Source organism: Lampris incognitus, chromosome 5 (assembly GCF_029633865.1).
Source record: "Lampris incognitus isolate fLamInc1 chromosome 5, fLamInc1.hap2, whole genome shotgun sequence".
Classification (NCBI taxonomy): Eukaryota; Metazoa; Chordata; class Actinopteri; order Lampriformes; family Lampridae; genus Lampris; species Lampris incognitus.
Genome location: NC_079215.1, coordinates 64487143 through 64510473, shown reverse-complemented (window position 1 = coordinate 64510473; position 23331 = coordinate 64487143). Strand labels below are relative to the sequence as shown.

Below are 23331 nucleotides of genomic sequence, written 5' to 3'. Positions count from 1 at the left end.
AGACTGAATCAGTTTTTTTCCCCACCAGTAAAGAAACACAGGCTTCCATGAACCAAAAATAAAGAAATTTTGCCTTTATTCATGACGTGCTACTCGTGGCTGTTGGCACTGAATTTTCAGTCTCGAGTAAAATTTTCAATGCAGATGCTCCATTTTAGCCTGGTATCTGATGCTAGTACTGGTGCTTCCCTACTGAAAATGATCAAAGTTCATGCACAGCAGCACAAACCTGAAGTCAAAGGTGCTCAGTCACTCTGCACAAATCCACCCTTTTAGTCTTAATCAAAATACATCTACATTTTAGACTTGCTGTCAAATTTGAGCAAACATAGAAATTTATGAAAACATGCTGGTCATCTGCCAGTCAAAATCAATAAGTACCATTGCAAACTTCAAGTTTCTGTAATAACAACAACAACAACAATAATAATAATGTAATTTAACTGTGTGTTCTACCATTTTCTGCCCCATAATGGAATCTGCAAGTTAGCACCATGAAATCTGACCCAAGATATGAGGATTTAAAGATGTGCTGGGATAAAAATTAAATCCTTTCACTGTGGTTAGGCTGTGGTTAAGAGAGTGGGGTGCAGGTTGGGGAGAGCCTTGAGGGGTGAAGGTGGGCACTGGAGAGAGGAGGAGTGAAAGCCGGCAGGAGCAAGATGGAGTGCATGTGCGTGGATGGGACGGAGGACACTGGAGTGGTGAGGATGCAAGTAGAGGTGACGAAGGCATATGAATTTAAATACTTGGAGTCAACTGTCCAAAGTAACGGGGAGTGCAGGAGAGAGGTGAAGAAGAGAGAGCAGGCAGGGTGGAGTGGGTGGAGAAGAGTGTCAGGAGTGATTTGCGACAGAAGGGTACCAGCAAGAGTTAAAGGGAAGGTTTAAAAGATGGTTGTGAGACCAGCTATGCTGTATGGTTTGGAGACAGTGGCACTGATGAAAAGACAGGAGGAGGAGCTGGAGGTGGCAGAGTTGAAGACGCTGAGATTTTCGTTGAGAGTGCCGAGGAAGGGCGGGATTGGGAGCGAGTATGTTGGAGGGACAGCTCAGGTTGGACGGTTTGGAGACGAGGCAGAACAGGCAAGACTGAGATGGTTTGGACATGTGTGGAGGAGAGATGCTGGGTATATTGGGAGAAGGATGCCGAATATGGAGCTGGCAGGGAAGAGGAGAAGAGGAAGACCAAAGAGGAGGTTTGTGGATGTGGTGAGGGAGGACATGCAGGTGGTTGGTGTGACAGAGGAAGATGCAGAGGACAGGAAGACATGGAAATGGATGATCCGCAGTGGCGACCCCTAATGGGAGCAGCAGAAAGTAGTAGTAGTAGACTGTGGTTAAGCCATCTACTAGACCATGTACTAGACTGTGCTGCATTTGAGAAGCTGTCCTCAGTGATGCTTAGTAAATCCAGATCAGTTTTGGTTGATTTCAGTTGCTATCCCCTCACCGACTGCCAGAAAAACCAGCAGTGTCTCTCATTCTGTCTTCATGCGGCGGTAAAACTTTGGCTGTTGTCTCATTGATTTATGACCATTCATACAGTACAGAGAAACCACATGTTGAATGAACAGATGCAATCACGCCTGTGACACTGCACACACAAATTCCTGTCAAACAAGACAGATATGGCACACACTATACATGCAGCAGTTGTGTAGGTGCAGTAACGACTTTACCAATGTGATAAACTAACTCTTAAACTGCCAAATTATTTCACACACTGTTGCATGACCGTCTGCCTCCTTACCTGTCATTCCATAGTCAAACTGCTCTCACATCTATCCAAGAACCATACATCTGCTAACGGGATCCACCAGTGTGACTTCATGTCCACTTCACTTCAAATCTCACATGCACGCACGTGTGCACGCACACACCTCTAAATCCATCCATCCATCCATTATCCAAACCGCTTATCCTGCTCTCAGGGTCGCGGGGATGCTGCAGCCTATCCCAGCAGTCATTGGGCGGCAGGAGGGGAGATACCCTGAACAAGCCGCCAGGCCATCACACAGGGCCGACACACCCATTCACCCCTAGAGACAATTTAGTACGGCCAATTCACCTGACCTACATGTCTTTGGACTGTGGGAGGAAACCGGCGCCCCCGCAGGAAACCCAACCAGACACGGGGAGAACATGCAAACTCCACACAGTGGACGACCCCCAAGGTTGGACTACCCCGGGGCTCGAACCCCGGACCTTCTTGCCACCACGCTGCCCGTGGATATGCCAATATTCAAATTGCTTTATTGGCATGACCATAACAAAATTCAGTATTGAAAATATATCAACTGTCCAACAATTTTGTATTAGTCTGAATGACCAATGAAAACAAACAGATCTCGGCAGTAAACTCGAACTGTTGGACCCAACTGCATGTGAACCAGTGTCTCAGACCGGGGGACCAAATTCGGTTTAACAAACTTTAAAAAGTAGTAGCATGTTCTATCGAGCCAAAATACCAGCATTGGCCAAAATGTACTTAAACTGACTCCCAGTCCGAAGAATTTCATTGTAAATTATTAATCAACTCTGTTGTGCCGCAAAAGGGCTCAAAAGCTAGCAATACAGAACCATCCATCTTCTCGAACAAACTTCTAAGCTAGTCGGCATCCAAGTGGGTCAATATCGCAATGCAGGCTGCAACAGAAGAAAACAGTAAGGTATATGTTTTTTACCAGGCGGGTGTTAGAAACCCGCTGTTACTGTACGCACATGTTTGTGTGTGAACACCTGAAGAAAAAATAAAAATCAAAGAAATTTTATAACTCATGGACATGTTGGGCAGGAGTTTGGTCAAAAGAAAGAAAAAAAAACATGTCCTGGTGAAGGGGCCCACCTGTCTGTTTAATGATTCACGAGCTCACCAGGGGCTCCATGGTGAACACCTCATGAAGACAGACAAAGGGAATGGGAAGAGTTATGGATTCACATGTAAATAATACAGGGGGAGAGAGGGAAGAGGAAGGAGAGGAGTGACAGATGGATAAAAGGAATACAGGTGTGAGGGGATGCAGTCGATGTCTGGTGGATTTTGAGGAAAGAGAAACAATGGAGAGAAAACGTTTCTACAGGGGGGACAGGGTTAAGACTACAGGTGGGGGATATGATAGCCTAAGGTGGACAAAGTTCCTAAAAATCAGATGATAGCTTTAACTACTTTTCTGTAATATGCATAGCTGTCATCTTCAATGCTGGAAATGGACAGATATGCATGTAGTTCAAACGATAATCACATTTTTAGGATTTTGCAGGTACTTATGAAAATCTTCTTCTTTCGGCTTCTTGTCTGTATCTCAGGGGTCGCCACAGCGGATTTTAGTTTCCATTGGTACCATGTGAGGGCACAGCACCAATGGCGGCCATTGTTAACCCGGGCCTTGACTGATCCAGTATGGTCTTTGTCAGTCCGCGTACTGATTTGGAAAGATTTTACGTCGGATGCCCTTCCGGACACAACCACTAACCCGATGGACCGGGGCACAGGTACTGGATGCCATCCCAGTATTCATGGACTTGCACTCATGCCGGTCGCTATGCATGTACTTATGAAAACAGTTAAGAAAAACTGTTCACGCTGGGCGAACAAGTAAAAAATATTAGCCACCGACTTCAGAGGAAGTGTATTTCCCTTCTTTTGAGAGGAGCTGCTAATGATCCCCATAAACTTCAGCCAGTTGAGCTAAGTTAGGCTAAAGCCACCATTCAATGTACCCTCAAACTACATGTACAGACAAAAAAGGTATCCACAAGCTGATCTGACGCTATGTAAAGTAGGACACAGTAAAAAAAAAAAAAAATTGAACTACCCCTTTAAAAAATATACAGTTAAAACAAAAATTTGGATTTGGTCACGACACCAAAATTTGAAACCAAGATTCAAGATTCAATAATTTGTTGCCATATCAACTTGACAGTTGATTTGGAATTTGCTTCGGTGTGCTCGAAATAAAATCAGTAAACATATAACCACACAATACATACAAGTAGTGTCCACAAAAACATACTGTTACAATTATATTACAATAATTCAGATAATGCAACCATATGGCCCATGCCCTTAAAGTGACAAATTAAAGTGCATGTGCTTAAGGAGTCTACTACTACTACTACTACTTTCGGCTGCTCCCGTTAGGGGTTGCCACAGCGGATTATCCGTCTCCATCTCTTCCTGTCCTCTGCATCTTCCTCTGTCACACCAGCCACCTGCATGTCCTCCCTCACCACATCCATAAACCTCCTCTTTGGCCTTCCTCTTTCCCTCTTCCCTGGCAGCTCCATATTCAGCATCCTTGTGCTTAAGGAGTCTGTACTTGTATAATCAGTGACGCATTTAGGATGCAGATTGCTGAAGGGTAAGTGCTATTATGGAAGCGAGATGTTCTGGTCTTAATACTGTGGAGTCTTTTACCCGAAGGGATATGATTGAAGGGGGTTGGCCGGGTGTGAGGAATCATTTAAAATCTTAAATCCTATTCCGCTGAATGCGGATATACTATAATTGATAGACAGCGGAGAGTTCACAGCCAGTTATTTTTGAAGCTGTGCGCATGACTGTCAAACAGTTTTTTCTCGTGGGCTGTAGAATTGCCATACCATACTGTTAAGTTTGTTAAGTTAACTGTTGTTGGTGCCTATAATACAGTTAATACGGTGACTGGTGTCCTTGCCTGTCATGTGGATGATTTTATCTGGGGTGGCTCTCACAAATTTGCCACCACAATCATTCCCCATCTCAAAACAGTTTTCCAAGTGGGACGTGAAGAACCGGACAACTTTCGCTATGCGGGGATGGAACTAGCCACAGTAGATGGAGAAGTGCACATGCAACAAGAGATCTACATAAAGAATCTTCAGCCCATTCTCATAGACTCATCAAGAGCGTTGCAGCGTGATGCTCTTCTCACAGAGTGTGAGACTGACAAACTAAGGTCAAAGATAGGACAACTCCTATGGGTGGCTAGACAGAGTAGGCCAGATATCATGTTTGATACATGCGCCCTTGCAGCCAATCTAAAACATGCTACTGTACAGACCATGCATGAAGCAAATAAGGTAGTAAGAAAAATGAAATCAGAACGTGTCACCCTAAAGCTTCAGAACTTAGGAAATGAGGACTCTTTGAAGTTTGTTGTTTTCAGTGACGCTTCCATGGGAAACCTCCCAGATGGGGGAACACAAGGAGGACATCTCATCGTGCTGATGGGCGAGGAAGGAAGATTCTCGCCAATCTGCTGGCAATCAAAATGGATCAGAAGAGTGGTTCGGAGCACGCTGGCAGGAGAGACACTTGCCCTTGCTGATGGTATTGATAATGCCATATTTCTGTCCTCCCTCTGTCACCATCTTACAATGCTGTGATTTCAAACATTCCCAAATCCTCTGTGAATGGTACACATGGCCATTGAAACTATAGTTAATGGTCACACCCATATTTGAATATGAAACTGGTCGTTGGTTTTGGTCGTTATGCAACTGCATTGTTTATAAGGGCAGGGATACCTGCAGTCAGTTTAGACTAAAGAGGTCACTTAGATGAATGATGGAACGTATCTGTCAATAAACGTTGTATCCAGATGAACTGATTCAACCTTCTTTGACATTGCTACACCAGTTGACGAGAGGAGACCACCTTTCTATAAGCAGGATATCAGTCCCACCAGTGTTGTATCATCAACTAATGTAGACATTTTTACAGTTTCAGAGTGTGAAATACAGTCAATGGTGTATAATTAGTAGAGCAGAGGTGAAAGGACACACCCCAAGGGGTACCTTTGCTAATGGTCAATGAGTATGAAAATGTTGTTGAATTTGACAGCCTGTGTTCTGCCCAGTAAAACACCCAAGACCCAGAGACATACAGACTGAAGGAAACCTAGCTGCAAAAGTTTGTTTATATAGCCTTGTGGGGATTATTGTGTTAAAAGCTGAGCTATAGTCAACGAATACCTGAGCATAGGTGGCAGGCGCCTCTAGTTGCTGCAAGATGGAGTGGAGACAGAGACATTCAGCATCATACACTGACCTATTAGCTCTGCACGCAAACTGATTGGGATCTAGCACAGCACAGGACAGACGTTGACATACTATACACTCAAACACTTTCGTTACAACAGATGTTAAGGCAATGGGCCTGTAGCCATCTAAACAGCTAAAAATTAGCTTCTTAGGCACAGGAATAACGACTGCAGATTTAAAGCATGCTGGTACTTTACACTGGTTGATAAACCAATTAAAAATACAAGTCAGAACAGAAGCAAGTTCAGCAGCACACCAAGTTTAATTTGTTACATATTAATTGGCCAAAGACAAAATCAGGGCCTGCAGCTTTTCTGCTGTTCTGACCGTGCAGCAGACACCTGACCTCATGCTCCTCAATCCCAAAAGGTGGACTCAAGGGGGCTTCCACTGTAGGCAGACTCTGTTGGCGGGCTGATGTTTTATCAAAATGACAGTAGAATTCATTAAACTCATCGGGGAGCTTGGGGGTCATCATTACAGGCTGCGTGTTTGGCCCTATAGTTGGTAATTTGCAGCAGCCCCTGCCACACACTTCTGCTGTCCATGTCCTGGAGCTTGTTCTCCAGCTTGCGTTTGTAATTGGCCTTAGCCTTCCCCACTGCTCACTCAAATTCATATTTTGTCAATTTGTAGAGTTCTCTCTTGCCCCTTTTGATGCATTGTTTTTCTTCCTACATAACATTTTAATTGCTCTGCTGACCCACGGCTTATTGTTACTAAACACAGTCACTATCTTGGATGGAATGCACAGAGTTGTTTGAGAAATTGAAGTTTGACATAATAGTATTGTTGTAATAATCTAAGTAATGACATGACTCCTTAAGACAGACCAGTTTGTGATATCCAAACAGTCACTAAGCCTGTCCACAGCCCGGGGAGACCATTGTTTCACCACCCTAGTACTTGGTTTTGTGTATTTCAATTTTTCATGATACTTGGGGATCAGAAAAACTTGCTGTTGGAACCTTGGTAGAGTCTTTTTCAGGTTGATATGGTTAAAGTCACTGAGTATTAGCACCACTGATTTCGGGTGCGAGTTTTCAACATCCAAAACACGACTCGCTAAATTCTGGGCAACAGCCGGCACCCCAGTGTGGGGTGGAATGTAGACAGCGATCAGCATGATGGAGGAAAAGTCCCACGGCAGGTAGAAGGGTCTGCATTTCATGGTGAGTAGGGATGGGTATCATTAAGATTTTAATGGCACTACTACTCTTACCGATACCGCTTATTGATCTGGTACTTTCACGGTACTCTTATCTGTTCTTTTTGTTATTCTTTTTAAGAGAAAAAAACAAAGCCGATTAAGAGCAGAATTAACATTGCTTTATTTTCTCATGTCTGGACAGAGCGTTACTTTTAATCATCAAGCAATGTTTGTATAATTTATTTAACTTCGAGCGGGCTTTCGGCTGCTAGCATACATAACATACCTGAGGTGAATCGGGCAACGAGAGATGAACTACGAGCCAGGCGGTCAAAAACTGTGTATTTCTCTGCCTGGTTTGATGCACTTTCACAAGCCGTTTTGAAATATTGCTTCTGTTTCTGCCCTTACATGCAAAAGACTTGTTGCACTTGTGGCAATGAGCATTGTCAACATCGACTCTAGTGAAGTATAATTACACTTTTGACCGTTTACTGTCAGTAAGAACAGGCTCTGTGTGTGCACGTCTGAAAGAAAGAGGCAGAGAGCTGGCCCTGCCCCTCAGCTCGCACGAGAGAGAGAGAGAGAGAGAGAGAGAGAGAGAGAGAGAGAGAGAGAGAGAGAGAGAGAGAGAGAGAGAGATCTCAGGTCTCTCCTCTGGATTGGGAGTGGCAAAAATGCATCATAGAAAAATGTCTTAATCTTATTGCAAATTGGAAAAGGAGTTGGTGAGATAAAAGGTGCAAGATAATGTTTATGTAGCCTAAATGAATGGAACATTTATTTTCTTAATTTCTCCAATACTGATGGCAGAACCATTAACATTCCTGACTCGTGGCTGTCCCGCGATCTAAACTCAAGCTCAGGGGTGACTGCGCCTTTGTGGTCGCAGCCCTTAGACTTTGGAACAGCATTCCTCCCTATCAGATCTGCCCCATCCATGGGCTCTTAAGTCCGGACTCAAAACTTCGTTTTATTCACTAGCATTTGAATCTTCTTGATGTGGCTGATTTCCGGCTTGTGCCTATGCCCATGTGTTGTTTATTTGCGCCCACGAGCTATGTGCCTTGTTGTTTAAGTCAGCGTTTCTTGTATTTGTGTTTTAGCTACCTGCTCTGGTCTGTACAGCACTTGGGTCAACACGGGTTGTTTTTAAATGTGCTTTATAAATAAGTTTGGCTTGACTTGTCTCCATAGCACAGCGCCATCTTGGTTTATTTACTAACTTACTTTAATACATCCATCCATCCATCCATTCATTAGCTGAACTGCTTATCCTGTTCTCAGGGTCACGGGGATGCTGGAGCCTATTCCAGCAGTCATTGGGCAGCAGGTGGGGAGACACCCTGGACAGGCCGCCAGGCCATCACAGGGCCAAGACACACACACACACACACACACACACACACACACACACACACACAAACATTCATACCTAGGGATGACTTACTATGGCAAATTCACCTGACTTACATGTCTTTGGACTGTGGGAGGAAACCGGAGCCCACGGAGGAAACCCACGCAGACACACGGAGAACATGCAAACTCCACACAGAGGATGGCCCACCAAAGTTGGACTACCCGGGGCTCAAACCCAGGACCTTCTTGCTGTGAGGCAACCGCGCTAACCACTGCGCCAACGTGCCACCCTACTTTAATACAACACAAGTAAAAGTTTCAATAGCTGATATTTGGTGTCCAAGTGTGTGTGTGTGTTTATGTTTGTAATACCTGTGAGCTTGGGTCCTTGCTTCTCTGAGCAGACAGGAAGGCCACAGCCATAAAATACTCTGGCCATTCCAAATAGTCCTCTCTCTTCCTGGTTACAAGGGTGCAGCTGAGGAGACAAAATAAAATGGAGAAGAGTTGAGATGGGGTCTACCCTTAAATTCAATATTATTCATATGTCATTCCTGCCAAAAGCTACAAGGCAACAAGAATTAATGAAAAGGAAATGTAAATCTGCGACTTGTGGCTTTGTCACCCTGGGCAACTTTGTGGTGTGAAGCAACAATGTGACAGCCAATTGTTTTTGTTTGGGATCACAAGGTCGTATGGAACTGGAGAAGAGATGCCGAAATAGAAGATAAATTGATTTTTGCCATTTCTGCACATCCAGAATAAAATAACAACACTTTGGTGCCATACATAAACCAAAATGAGAAGGAATTAGTGTAGTGAAAAGTCAATATTGTCTACACTTTTAAGGTCTAGAGGGTCAAAGTGAGACATGGCGCCAGTAATATTTCTGGAGAACTGGAGAGTAGGTCCATTACTGGATCTTGAAGCACTGATGTTCTGTCTGATGGCAATAATTTTGTTATTGAAAAATGTAGCGACTTGATCACATTTTTCAGTGGACAGCATCTCTGATGGGTTTGGAGATGGTGGATTAATAAGTCAATCAATACTAGAGAAAGGCACTTTACTATTGTTAATATTTTCATTAATGACTTTAGAGGCAAAATGACTGTCTGGCCTGCTTAATTTCTTTGCTGTACTTCTTCAATCTGTCCTTGTAAATTTAATGGTGAACCTGAATTTAAGTCTTTCTCCACTGTCGTTCTGTATGGCAGCACTCTCTCTTAAGCTGCCTAACAACCACTCCATTTCTCCAGGGGGCTTTTTGTTTTTCTATGTTTTTAGTTTTAACAGGCGCAATGCTGTCAAAGATATTTCGTATTTTTGAGTTGAAGTTGTTCACAAGATCCTAAATGTGTGATGCCATGAACAGGGACAAAACTCATTTACAGTTTTCCTAAAGGTTTCAATCGTATTATTATCAATGAAGCATTTTTTGATTATTCGAGTGCTCTTCTGTTGTACAGTAAAAGCGGACACATCAAAAAACATACAACACTGATGTGAAATAGCAACATCCATGACACAGGGTACAGTAATATTAAGTCCTTTTGATATGATTAAGTCCAGAGTATGCCCCTTATTGTGGATGGGTCCAGAAACTTGCCGGGTTTCTGGACCCATCCAGTTTGCCGAGTTTCATGTCATGTATCATAAAGAATTTACTTGACTCACTGGATTATTTTGCTCCTTATTTGTTGAGCACTTTCCCTACTGTTGGGCCTTTCTTTTAACAAAGTTTTATATTTATATTGTTATACATTGTATAATGCGCACATTTTTAAATATTTCTTATTATACTTGTGCTTGTATATATTTTCTCTTCTACAATCTCAGCAAATGTACCATGACCCCATTTCCCCTCAGGGATCAATAAAGTATTTCTGATTATGTTGATAGTTTTTCTTAGCCATGCAAAACCTGGAATAGTCACTGAGCTTGAAATGGGTTTTCTTCAAAATGTCTTTTCAGGCAGTCGTACCAGACTGTAGATAGATCTAGTCACCTTTGAAATAACACATCTTGGCCATGGAGAGAACACTGGAATTTACTCAAACTTGGTCTTCCAAAAATATAAACATTTTGTACAATGCATTGATATTTCGTCCTTTTTTCGTGTTTGTATTTTTTTTTTTACTAAATGCCTACAAAAAAAAAAATCAATAACAGGTTCTGTTTAATTGTCTTGTTTCCATAACAAGGTGAAATAGGTGTTTAAAGCGATCATTCCTTCTCACTTAGAAAACACACCCCAAAGGCAACAGCTTTCCCATTCTGCTACAAATGAATTATTTTTAACCATATATCACCCCCCCCCCCAAACAAAACAAAAACAAAACAAAAAACTAACTTGCTCTGTGTTGGAAGAAAATGCAGTGCATCTTGCCTCTAAAGTAAAATGTCAATGACCTTTGCATAAGCCAGCAGGTAAGATTTTGCATTTTGTATGCTACTGACACGTACCTGAAGCCACCTTTGATAGTAATTAGTGTGAAAATAAACAATTCAAGTTCGTATATTATATATATCCAACTGCTTATCCTGCTCTCAGGGTCGCAGGGATGCTGGAGCCTATCCCAGCAGTCACTGGGCGGCAGGCGGGGAGACACCCTGGACAGGCCGCCAGGCCATCACAGGGCCCACAAACACACACACACACACACACACACACACACCCAGGGACAATGTAGTACGGCTGATCCACCTGACCTACATGTCTTTGGACTGTGGGAGGAAACCGGAGCCCCCAGAGGAAACCCACACAGACACGTGGAGAACATGCAAACTCCACACCGAGGACGACCCGGGACGACCCACCAAGGCTGGACTACCCCGGGGCTCGAACCCAGAACCTTCTTGCTGTGAGGCAACTGCACTAACCACTGCACCACCATGCTGCCATAAAAAATAGCATTTAGCACATAATTTGACAATACAAAGTCTAGATCAGTCCCAACAAGCTTCAAGTTATAAGTGTCCACGAAGGGCTGCATATCACATGGTCAAAGCTGGTCCTTTGCTTCGTCCACTTCAGCATGCTCTCTGCACTGACCATTGGGGGAAGGATCCACCCATCCATCAATTATCCAAGCTGCTTATCCCAACTGGGGTCGCAGGAAGCTGGAGCTTATCCCAGCAGTCATTGGGCAGCAGGTGGGGAGACACCCTGGACAGGCTGCCAGGCTATCACAGGGTCCGCACACACACACACACACACACACACACACACACACACACACACACACACACACACACCCCTAGGGACAATTTAGTATGGTCGATTCACCTGACCTACATGTCTTTGGACTGTGGGAGGAAACCAGAGCACCAGAGGAAATCCACACAGAGGATGACCCCCAAGGCTGGACTACCCCGGGAATAGCTGGAACCCAGGACCTTCTGGCTGTGAGGCGACCTCACGTTTATTGACAGATACGTTTCATCACTCACCTAAGTGACCTCTTCAGTCTCAACTGACTGCAGGTATCCCACCCTTATGAACAATACAGGTGCATAACGACCGAAACCAATGATCAGTTTCATATGTAAATATGGTTGTGACCATTAACTAGAGTTACTGTGGCAATGTGTACTAATCACAGAGGATTTGGGAATGTTTGCAATCACAGCAGTGTAAGATGGTGACAGATGTACTCTTTAGGCACCTCCCTTGGATCAGGGATGGTCGTTCCCTCTTCACATAGATGGCCTCTTTGACTCCCCATTCGAACCAGTGTTCCTCCCTATCAAGGATGTGCACATCCTCATCCTTGAAAGAGTGGCCACTGGCCAGTAGATGGGTGTAGACTGCGGAATCCTGGTCTGACCGGCCGGTATGAACATTTGAACGGCGAGTCAAAAGAGGCCATCTATGTGAAGAGGGAACAACCATCCCTTAACCAAGGGAGGGGCCCAAAGAGTGCATCTGTCACCATCTTACACTGCTGTAATTGCAAACATTCCCAAATCCTCTGTGGATAGTACACATGGCCATTGTAACTCTAGTTAATGGTCACGCCCATATTTGCATATGAAACTGGTCTCGTTGGTTGCGGTTGTCACGCCACGGTATTGTTTATAAAGGGTGGGATACCTGCAGTCAGTTGAGACTGAAGATGTCACTCACTTAGATGAGTGATGAAACGTATCTGTTAATAAATGTTGTGTCCAGATGAACTGATTCTAGTATTTTCTTTGAACTTGCCTGTAGTTCTTCCTTGTCACCAACGACATCACTGACACATCAAATTACAACACCAGTGCCCTTACAAGAGATTTTGCAACTAAATCCCAGAAACAGAGAACAGTGGCACCAAGTGCAGATGTTTTTCACACTATAACCCAAATTTGGATAGCTAGAGATAAGGTTGAATATCGGCAAAGTGGTCCTTCAAGTATGTTAGGACACAAGAGCCACCAGAGACCATTTCGGGAGGCCTGGACCAGGAAAGTTTTACTAGCCTTCCTCCAAAAAGACAGCGAGGTGGTAGCTGTGATGGAGGACAGGAGTTGGTTCCTTCATTTTGGCACCAGGTGAGGAAAAAAGTCTAGAGTTCATCACTTTGATAGAGGGGACAGATAGCAGGTAGCATGAGGAGTGCTAGCAGGAGTGTACATGTTACGGGCAGGTAACAGGTAGGGCTCCAAGAGAGGGGTGATGGGCGCACATCCAACGCAAACTACTTGTAACTGTTGGAATGTCACAGAAGGTGAGAAACTTATCCACACACCGGAATTGGAGCTCTCTCCTTTATTTAGCAGGGAAGTTTAATGTAGGTTTGTCTTTTTAATGCAGGTGCTATTTGTTTCATGCTGCAGTAATACAGTATAGATAGGGTGTTATATGCTGGAGCATGGTGCACATATGTTTACATATTTTATTCTTATTTTATCTTCTATTCTATTTATTTCTATTTTCTTATCGCGTTAGTTTTTCTTTACTAGAGCGTGAGTGTCTGTAATAGGACTCGGTTTCCCCTCGGGGATGAATATTTCTGATTCTGATTGCATGACAAAGACCATTCTGATTGAAAAGTTGGTAAACACAGGGCTCTCAAGTCGCACGCATTGGGCGTGAGACACAAGCATTTCAACTCGTTCACACGCTCACACCTTGTATTTCTCACGCAGAGAACCAAGGTAACGCCCACCAAGTTGCGCCACTATTTTTTATAACAGGGGAACAGGTGGGAATCAAGTGGATTCCCCATAGCGTTGGGAAGGGCCTGCCATGCACCAGCCAATCAAATTAAAGAATATAGCTGCCGAACAGCCAATCAAATAATAGCATTGCTGTATCCGGGTTAGATTTAGATATTCCCGCTACAACAACTTGACAGAAGAGGACAGCTATCTACTAACTTAGTCACAAATCCGAAGTAGGACGACAACGACGTGGGAGAAGACCATATCCTATGTGTACAGTAAGTTATCTCATCATTTGAGATAACTTGTCTCTTTTTACTCTCTATGAATATTGTGTCCAGGCAGTTGGTTTAACCGGAGTGTGTGAACTAGCCTAGCTAGCTTAGGGTGACCAAACGGCCTCTTTTCCCCGGACATGTCCCCGGGGGGGGGGGGGGGGTTGATAATTAAACAACTTTAATGTTAGAGTTATTATAAGGTATCTTTGAGTAAACTCCGAGTATCATTGAAGTATCTTGAGGCTGGAGGCAAAGTGTCCTCTTTTTTAGGAACGCCAAATATGGTCACCCTAAGCTAGCTAGTTGAATCCCTGCAAATTTCAGCAGCTATACTGACACTTGTTTTTTAGTCTTAGTTCAGGACCCATTATTCATAAAGCTTTTCTCTTAGGCCACCACTAAGAGTACTTATAAATTGCACTAAAAGTTTTTAGTTTTTCTCTTAAGAGTAATTCACAAAGCATTTGCGACCAACTTATAGGAGGACTTTACCAACTTAAGATGAGATAAAAGTTATGCTTTGTTTGACAGCTATTTCATTATATTTTATCCAGACCTTAATTAATAATTATTAATTATTGCATTTGTCTTCAGAGATGTCAGGGAAGAGGCAAATGAGCATTCTTTCATGCTTCGCTGTGAAGGATCAGCTCCCTAAAAAGGTGGCCAGGTTAGAGGAGGACACTGTGGAGAAGGCAGTAGTGGAGGACACTGTGGAGGAGGCAGTGGAGGAGACAGCGGAGGGGACAGCTAGGGTGTCAGTTGAAGAAAATGATGAGGACACCATAGTAGAAGAGACAGTGGAGAAGCCACTTGAATCATTTGGAATATTCAAAAAAGTGAGATTGATGAGCTTGGTGTTTTACTGTGAGACACATTGTAACCTGACATCAACCCTGTCGTTTGTATTCATAACGAACATGTATACGGGCTTACTGCGCATATTAAGCGACATTCTCCTGTTCTCGTTCAGGTCACCAGTTCTACCTGCACTAAAAAATGATGAATTAAATAAATATTTTTATTTGTATGAATTTATGTGTCATTTACCAGATCAGACCCCCGTCCCCACCCCAACCAAACCCCCACCACTGCCAAAATCTCACTCTGAACTCAGTTCACAACTTGAGAGCCCTGTAAACATTATTCTGCCCAGCACCTGTCTTATTCAGGTCTGGGTATGCACTCATCTATATGTGTGTTTTAAATGCCATAACAGATACATAAGTGTGCCACATCGAAACAAAAGAGGTATTATTGAACGTGATGTCTACGCCATTCAAGAGTCATCTTAAGAGACGTGACCAACATGGCAGTTCAGTTTATTGATGCACATCATTCTTTGCGGTTTTAGCTGCTGGGATGACAGCTGCTGAGGGGGTAAACAAATCTGCTTTGGATACTGGTATAATGTATCATGGGGTCACACCCTGCCATCATGTCATAGGCGTGGTCCTTTTTTATTTTGTCTGTCAATACCAGCCTGATTCTCCAGTTCATCAGACTTGACTACAACTCAGCTCAAATGAAACATAACGACAGTTAGGTAAAGGCCAGGCTGCTGGGCTCCCCTTGCTTTAAAGGCCTGCGTTGTTTCTTTTACCAGGGTAGCTAAACTGGTTTAAGCCAGTCACAGCAAGCAGCGATAGCAGGGAAAAGCCAGGACTGACCTCTTTTGTCCTTCGTGTCCTTGTAAGCACTATTTACCAGCGGGCAAGTTTAAAGCCACCTACACTCCCCTCTGTGTACCTATGTGACTAAAACGCCATCGCGATGAGAAAACCCTTAACAGAACAAAAACCACAGCGCGCAGTTCAGGTGTCTCGTCTGGGGTGAGGGGTCCAACCTTACCCGCCTGACCTGTCCGGTTCGGGCTGGACGGTTTCTTGATCCATGTCTCAGGACGAAGAGGAGCCAGCAGACCGTCCGGAGCTGCGACTTGATGAAACCGCAGCACGCCACGTCCACACTCAACCATGTGACAAACTCCCGCGCTACAAAATATATATATATATAAAAAACTCCCGCGCTACAAGCGTCTTCCTCCGCTTCATAATTTCCCGCCGAATAAGAAGACGAAGAAGAAAAAAGGAGACGAAGAAGAAGAAAGACGAAAAACAAGAAGAAGGAGGAGGAGCCACCCTCTGGTGGACATGAAACATTTGCCAGTGGAAATGTTAGTTGAAATCCAGTAGATGGCGATAACGCAGTATTGGATGCCAACCGCCACTAAAAAAAAAACTAGACGAAGACGAGGAAGAAGACGAAGCAGAACCCAACACAAACACGTTTTGTTTCCATGGTAGCGGGCCGGCGGTGAGTGCCGCGGAGGCGAGGCTGTGTGAAGCGTTCAGCCTTCTCAGCCGTTCTTCAGAAAGTCTTTGAACAATTTTACCACTCATTTATAGAAAGTCTTTTAACAATTTTACCACTCATTTATTGAAAGTCTTTTAACAATTTTACCACTCATTTATAGAAAGACTTTTAACAATTTTACCACTCATTTATAGAAAGTCTTTTTAACAATTTTACCACTAATATATTGAGTCTTTTAACATTCTTACCACTCATTTATTGAACGTCTTTTAATAATTTTACCACTCTTTTATAGAACGTCTTTTAACAATTTTACCACTCATTTATTGAAAGTCTTTTAACAATTTTACCACTCATTTATTGAAAGCCTTTTAACAATTTTACCACTCATTTATTGAAAGTCTTTTAACAATTTTACCACTCATTTATGGAAAGACTTTTAACAATTTTACCACTCATTTATTTAACGTCTTTTAACAATTTTACCACTCATTTATAGAACGTCTTTTAACAATTTTACCACTCATTTATAGAAAGTCTTTTAACAATGTTTACCACTCATTTATAGAGTCTTTTAACAATTTTACCACTCATTTATTGAAAGTCTTTTACCAATTTTACCACTCATTTATAGAAAGTCTTTTAACAATGTTTACCACTCATTTATAGAGTCTTTTAACAATTTTACCACTCATTTATTGAAAGTCTTTTAACAATTTTACCACTCATTTATAGAAAGTCTTTTAATAATTTTACCACTCATTTACAGAACGTCTTTTAACAATTTTACCACTCATTTATTGAAAGTCTTTTAACAATTTTACCACTCATTTATTGAAAGCCTTTTAACAATTTTACCACTCATTTATTGAAAGTCTTTTAACAATTTTACCACTCATTTATGGAAAGACTTTTAACAATTTTACCACTCATTTATTTAACGTCTTTTAACAATTTTACCACTCATTTATAGAAAGTCTTTTAACAATTTTACCACTCATTTATAGAAAGTCTTTTAACAATGTTTACCACTCATTTATAGAGTCTTTTAACAATTTTACCACTCATTTATTGAAAGTCTTTTACCAATTTTACCACTCATTTATAGAAAGTCTTTTAACAATGTTTACCACTCATTTATAGAGTCTTTTAACAATTTTACCACTCATTTATTGAAAGTCTTTTAACAATTTTACCACTCATTTATAGAAAGTCTTTTAATAATTTTACCACTCATTTACAGAAAGTCTTTTAACAATTTTACCACTCATTTATAGAAAGTCTTTTAACAATTTTACCACTCATTTATAGAAAGTCTTTTAACAATTTTACCCCTCATTTATAGAAAGTCTTTTAACAATTTTACCACTCATTTATAGAAAGTCTTTTAACTTTTTCCTCTATTTGTTGGTTTAATGGGTCGTGTGTGAAGGACGGGAACAGCATTGTAGCGAATTCGGGGGACAAGGCAACCACAGGAAGTGCCGCGGCCGGGAAGCGAACCCGCATCGCCCGCACCGCAGGAGGCATCGCTAACCGCTCGGCTAAAGGGTCATACCCTCCAGCCAGCCAGCGGCCAGCGTGTCTTCTTATCCATGCACGTTACAGTACGGGTCAGGTCTGCTCCAAGACAACGGGAGTCCAGCAGAGAGACTTGTGCTCCCTCTGAGAGAAACGTGTGGCTCAGAAATGAATCATTAGCCAACCTGACCACGTCCTGGCAGTGAATCCACTGTAATGCCCTCCGGCCGGCGCTATATAGCGCCCCCTAGGAAAACACATCATTATTCTAAGTCCTTCAGTCCTTCTGCTACCAGGCTGTTAAATGCTGAGAGTAGTATCTGGTTTTAAACCACAATAGCTGGTTTACACCTTGTTTGTTTTCCACGTGGCTTGTGGGCCTGTACGTCCACTGAATGTGGTATTGGAATGTAACGTGCAATGCATCTTAGGATGTTTAATTCATTTATTCTCTTCGTTTAACTTGTGTGGATTTGCATCCTTCACCAGGTCCTCGTGTGAGTCTGCATGCATGGCCACACGAGGGCGCCAGTGTGCATCTCTTGCCCAGGTGCTGATCTGTGTGTTGTCTCCGACACACTGCTGGTTGCCGCTTGTCTGTGAGTGTGTGTATGGTCTGGGTCGCCTGTGGAACTGAATCGCCCTTCTGGCATGAATAAAGCTGTCTGAGTCTGAAAGTGAAGCTGCTAGTTTCAGCAGAGGGGCAGCTTTTGTGTTGCTATGCGACCTAAGCTGTAAGCTCCCAGCGTTACAGTATCGATCAGTAGCTGAACTGTTTCTGGAGGTTATTGGGGATGATCAGGGGCACCTATGAAAAATAGCAGAACATTAATTAAAAGTATGCATAATTATGCATAAATATGCAAAATATACATTTTTCTAAAAATGGCAAAAAACCACTTTTCTCGGCATTCCAGATGATTCTGAGCATCTTTGATTGTTTCACCTATATAAACCTTTTTTTCTGGGACTTAGAAATGTTTTGGCATTATGCAAAAATATGCATCTGTGTGTGGTCTATGTGTTGGTTTGGAGCAATCGCTGCCATTGGCTGAACTTAAAGATACGTTCAGTAACTCTTATATCTTGTGACCCCTATCAGTGAACAGTAGGAATTGACAACTGTTATAATGTCTCACAATTTTGTCTGCTGCCAAACCCGGAGATCCCCTATGTCGAGTGAGGAAGTAGTCATGTTTTAAATTGCTTATAACTTGTGCATTTACTGGCAATGCTGCTTACTTGTCAGCTTGGCATCAGTTTTTAAACATTTAAAGTTAAAGTTTTTGCCCCTTCTAAAAGCAATTACATATATACCACTTTTGGAGTGGCATTTGTGATGTAATGTTTTTGTTGGATGATGAGGTTTTTTTTTTTTATTCTTTAGAGTTGTGTTAAAAAGCTGGCTCCTCAGTATCGGACACTTGAAATGCACAAAGAGAGATGAATGGGGACATGTACATTTGTGTAGGTTTGTGGAAGGACACTGATTTCTAAAGGGCAGGGTGCCCTCGCCTGGTTTGCCTACCAAAATAAAGATTCTGGATCAGAACACAGGTTTTGAAAGCCAGAAATCTCAGTATCTGGCAAAGCTATTGGTTTGCGGTTGGTTATAGACCGACAAGTCTTTTAAACCCTCTTGGACATGATGGTCTTTTTTTTTTTTACAATATTTTACAGTAACATTTACTCTAATTTTACTGCAAAGTGTCAAAATATTTCCAAAACTACGTTTTCACACACCTTTAGATTATAAGGAGCGTGGTGGCCCAGTGGTTAGCACTGTTCCCTCACAGCAAGAAGGTCCTGGGTTCGAACCCCAGGCCGTCCCAGGTCCTTTCTGTGTGGAGTTTGCATGTGCTCCCTGTGTCTGCGTGGGTTTCCTCCGGCTGCTCCGGTTTCCTCCCACCATCAAAAAGACATGCAAGTTAGGGTCAATACTCCTGCCTGTGCCCTTGAGCAAGGCAGTGGAAAGAAGAACTGGAGTCGGTCCCCGGGCGCTGCAGCTGCCCACTGCTCCTATACAATAGGATGGGTTACAAGACTTGACTCCTAAAAGTGGTCCCTTGGATCGTGACCTTGATATTAATTCGTTGTCTCGTTACCTCTTCATTAAGCTAAATGTATTCACGTTCAACTCCCTGAACATGTTACGTAAGGAGCTCCTTATGAAGATAACCCCTCTGACGGCCTGCAACAAAAGGGTCATCGCCTGACTATTACGAGCTACTGCTGTTCTTTAGCTCGCTAGATCTGGACACTGTCCCTCTGAGGAAATCTGTCTTGCGCTTCTTTCATTCTGACCGCCCATGGCCGCTCGAGTAGTTTTTAAGTGCCGGTCGTGGTTCGGGACTGTTTCAGTGGTTATTGTCAAAACCTTATCTTTTCCACTGGCATGTTCTGAAGCCACTTCTTTAATCCACATTCCGATTCTCGACCCACTAACATTTTTCCAGTTCATAGCAATTATATGTTTAGCTTGTAATAGACATGTCTATGAGTTTAAACTCTCTGCCTTGTAAGTGAGGGTTGATAGGATATATACCCAGAATAACAAGCTGAGGATCCAACGGTAATTTCTTTGATAACATTTGATCGATCATAGTCATAATATGTAGCCAAAAGGATTTCACTTTCACACACTCCCATATGCAGTGGTATAGAGTCCCTCTTGCCTCATTACACTTGATACAGGTGTCAGGAATGTTATCATTAGACTCGTGCAATTTAACAGCATTATGTTAATAATATTTATCATTACGTTTTATACAGCCATTTATACTGTATAAGTTTAAAACTACTGTTAAATTAAGTGTCCTTTATTAATCTCCTTGGGGAAACTCAGTTACTGCAAATCATCCCATCCTAGCTGTGATCTGTGTAGCTAGCAGCAGTGGGCTGCTGCCTTCATGCTGCACCCGGGGACCAACTCCAGTTCTTTTCCCATTGCCTTGCTCAGGGGCACAGACAGGAGTATAAACTCTAACATGCATGTTTCTTTTGATGGTGGGAGGAAACCGGAGAAAACTCACCGCAGACACGGGGAGAACATGCAAACTCCACACAGAGGACGACCTGGGATGACCCCCAAGGCTGGACAACCCCAGGGTTCAAACCCAGGACCTTCTTGCTGTGAGGTGGCAGTGCTAACTACTGGGCCACCGTGTCGCCCAGTGTCTGCCTCTGAGCCTTCCTAAATGTCTTACTGCAGTCTTCTAAAGATATTTCATCATCTATATCTTCCTTTCATTATCTCAGTTTTGAGTCTGAGGATTCATCAGACCCAGATTCAAACAAGCCATACAGAGATGAAATTAAACCTTTATCATAGCAATGTCCTATAATTGCTGCTTCTAATGAGGATATTCAGATCAATTCAATTCAATTTTATTGTCATTAAAAACAATGTGCAGACACATGTTAAAATGAAATGAGGGCTGTGGCTTCGCCAATCAGTGCAAGACAGACACAGACAAACACAGCAAACATAATATAAGATATGCACACATGAAGACCAAAGCTAAAAATAAGTTAAAAGAGAGCTGGAGTACAAAATATTTAAAAATGTCTACAGACATTCAGTGGGTATCCAGGTTCAGGTGGGCAACAGCTTGTGGAAAGAAGCTGTTTCTGAGCCTGTTAGTGCGGGCTCTGAGGCTCCTGTAGCGCCTCCCAGAGCGCAGGAGGGAGAACAGTCCATGGTTGGGGTGGGTGGGATCACTGCTGATGCTGAGACCCCTTCGAAGGCAGCGTTTGTGGTAAATGTCTTTTATGGCTGGGAGCTGGGTACCGGTGATATGCTGGGCCGCCTTGACGACCCGCTGCAGAGCTTTCTGGTCTACTGAGGTGCAGTTGCCGTACCACACTGAGATGCAGATGGTCAGGATGCTCTCTCTGGTGCAGTGGTAGAAGTTGGTGAGAATTTTGGGTGGTAGACGGGCGCTCCTCAGCGTCCTCAGGAAATGCAGGCGTTGTTGGGCCTTTTTCACAGGGGCCTGGGTGTTTAATGTCCACGAAAGGTCCTCGCTGATGTGGACTCCAAGGAATTTAAAGCTGGAAACACGCTCCACTTCTACCCAATTCATGTGTAAGGGGGAGTGGCTGCAGCTTCTAGACCTCCTGAAGTCCACAATCAGCTCCTTTGTCTTCTGCACATTAAGGACAAGATTGTTGGTAGTACATCATGATGTGAGGTGCTGAATCTCGTCTCTGTAGGCCGTCTCGTCATTGTTGGTTATACAGCCAATGACTGTGGTGTCATCTGCAAACTTAACTATAACATTTGAAGGGTGAGTTGGCAGGCAGTCGTGGGTAAAGAGGGAGAAAAGGAGGGGGCTCAGAACACAGCCTTGAGGGGCACCTGTGCTGAGGGTCAGGGTGGAGGAGGAGTGGTCACCTAACCTAACAGACTGCGGTCTGTTGGTCAGGAAGTCCAGGGTCCAGTTACAGAGGGAGGGGTTGAGGCCAAGGGAGAGGAGTTTGGTGGTTAGTTTGGCGGGGATGATAGTGTTGAAGGCAGAGCTGTAATCTATAAACAGCATCCGGATGTATGTGTTGTTAAGTTCAAGGTGGGTCAGAGCAAAGTGCAGGGCAGTGGCAATGGCATTCTCAGTAGACCTTTTGGGACGGTAGGCGAACTGATGTGGGTCGAATGTGGGGGGGATAATGTTTGTGATGAGAGCCAGAACCAGTCTCTCAAAGCACTTCATGGCAATGGGGGTGAGTGCTATGGGTCGGTAGTCATTCAGACATGTGGATGTTGGTTTCTTGGAGACAGGAATGATAGAGGTGGTCTTAAATGACAGGTTATATGACATATAAGACTTATATGACAGGTATATCTAATGAATGGTTTTGAGATGAGGATATAAAGTTCCTAATTTGAAGAGATTTGAAATTCTTTGGAATGTCATATTTAGTTGATATTTCTGCAAAGGACATAAGTACTTTATCTTCACTGTACATATCTTGCACTTTCCTTAACCCCTTCTCAGCCCATAACCGAAATCCTGAGTCACATTTCTCTGGTTTGAAGTTAACATCACCTCAAATAGGACTGAAGCGTGACCAGGAGGAGTTTATATTCAAATATTTACAAGTGTCAAACCAAACATTAATCACATTCAATACAATAGGGTTGTCTGTATTTTTTCTCAGGTATTTGCAACCTGCTGAATACAAATACAAGTGCAACGGTAACAGAATGAGATTCTAAATCCATCCAAACAGGAGGGTTTTCCGGTGAAAAATAAATCATCGGATGTTTGGGCATTTAAGGCCTCCTCAGTCATATGGTAATAAAGATAGACACAGTCAGACGAAGTCTGGGACATTTATTTTGCCAAATAAAGTTGGTAAACAATTTCTGATTCTAGTAAACAAAGATGAGGGAGGTGGTAGGGTGCTGGTCTGGAAAAATAGAGACATTTACGGAGCATGTTCATCTTTAGAATATTTATCCTGCCAATCATTGAGATAGGTAAAGATGTCCAACATTCTGCTGATGAGGTGGTAGCTTCCAGAATTGGGTCAT

At 43.0% G+C, this 23331-nt stretch overlaps 1 protein-coding gene across 1 annotated transcript in view; it reads right to left on the bottom strand.

Moving 5' to 3' along the window:
• Nucleotides 1-15995, bottom strand: part of dctd (dCMP deaminase) — a 36276-nt gene extending 20281 nt beyond the window's left edge. Inside the window, exons 1-2 of the mRNA XM_056280742.1 lie at nucleotides 15813-15995; nucleotides 8908-9013 (exon numbers count right to left, since the gene is read on the bottom strand). Coding sequence (XP_056136717.1) covers nucleotides 8908-9013; nucleotides 15813-15856 — 150 coding nt within the window. The 5' untranslated portion in view covers nucleotides 15857-15995. The remainder of the gene's footprint in view (nucleotides 1-8907; nucleotides 9014-15812) is intronic.
• Between the last annotated feature and the right edge of the window lie 7336 nt (nucleotides 15996-23331).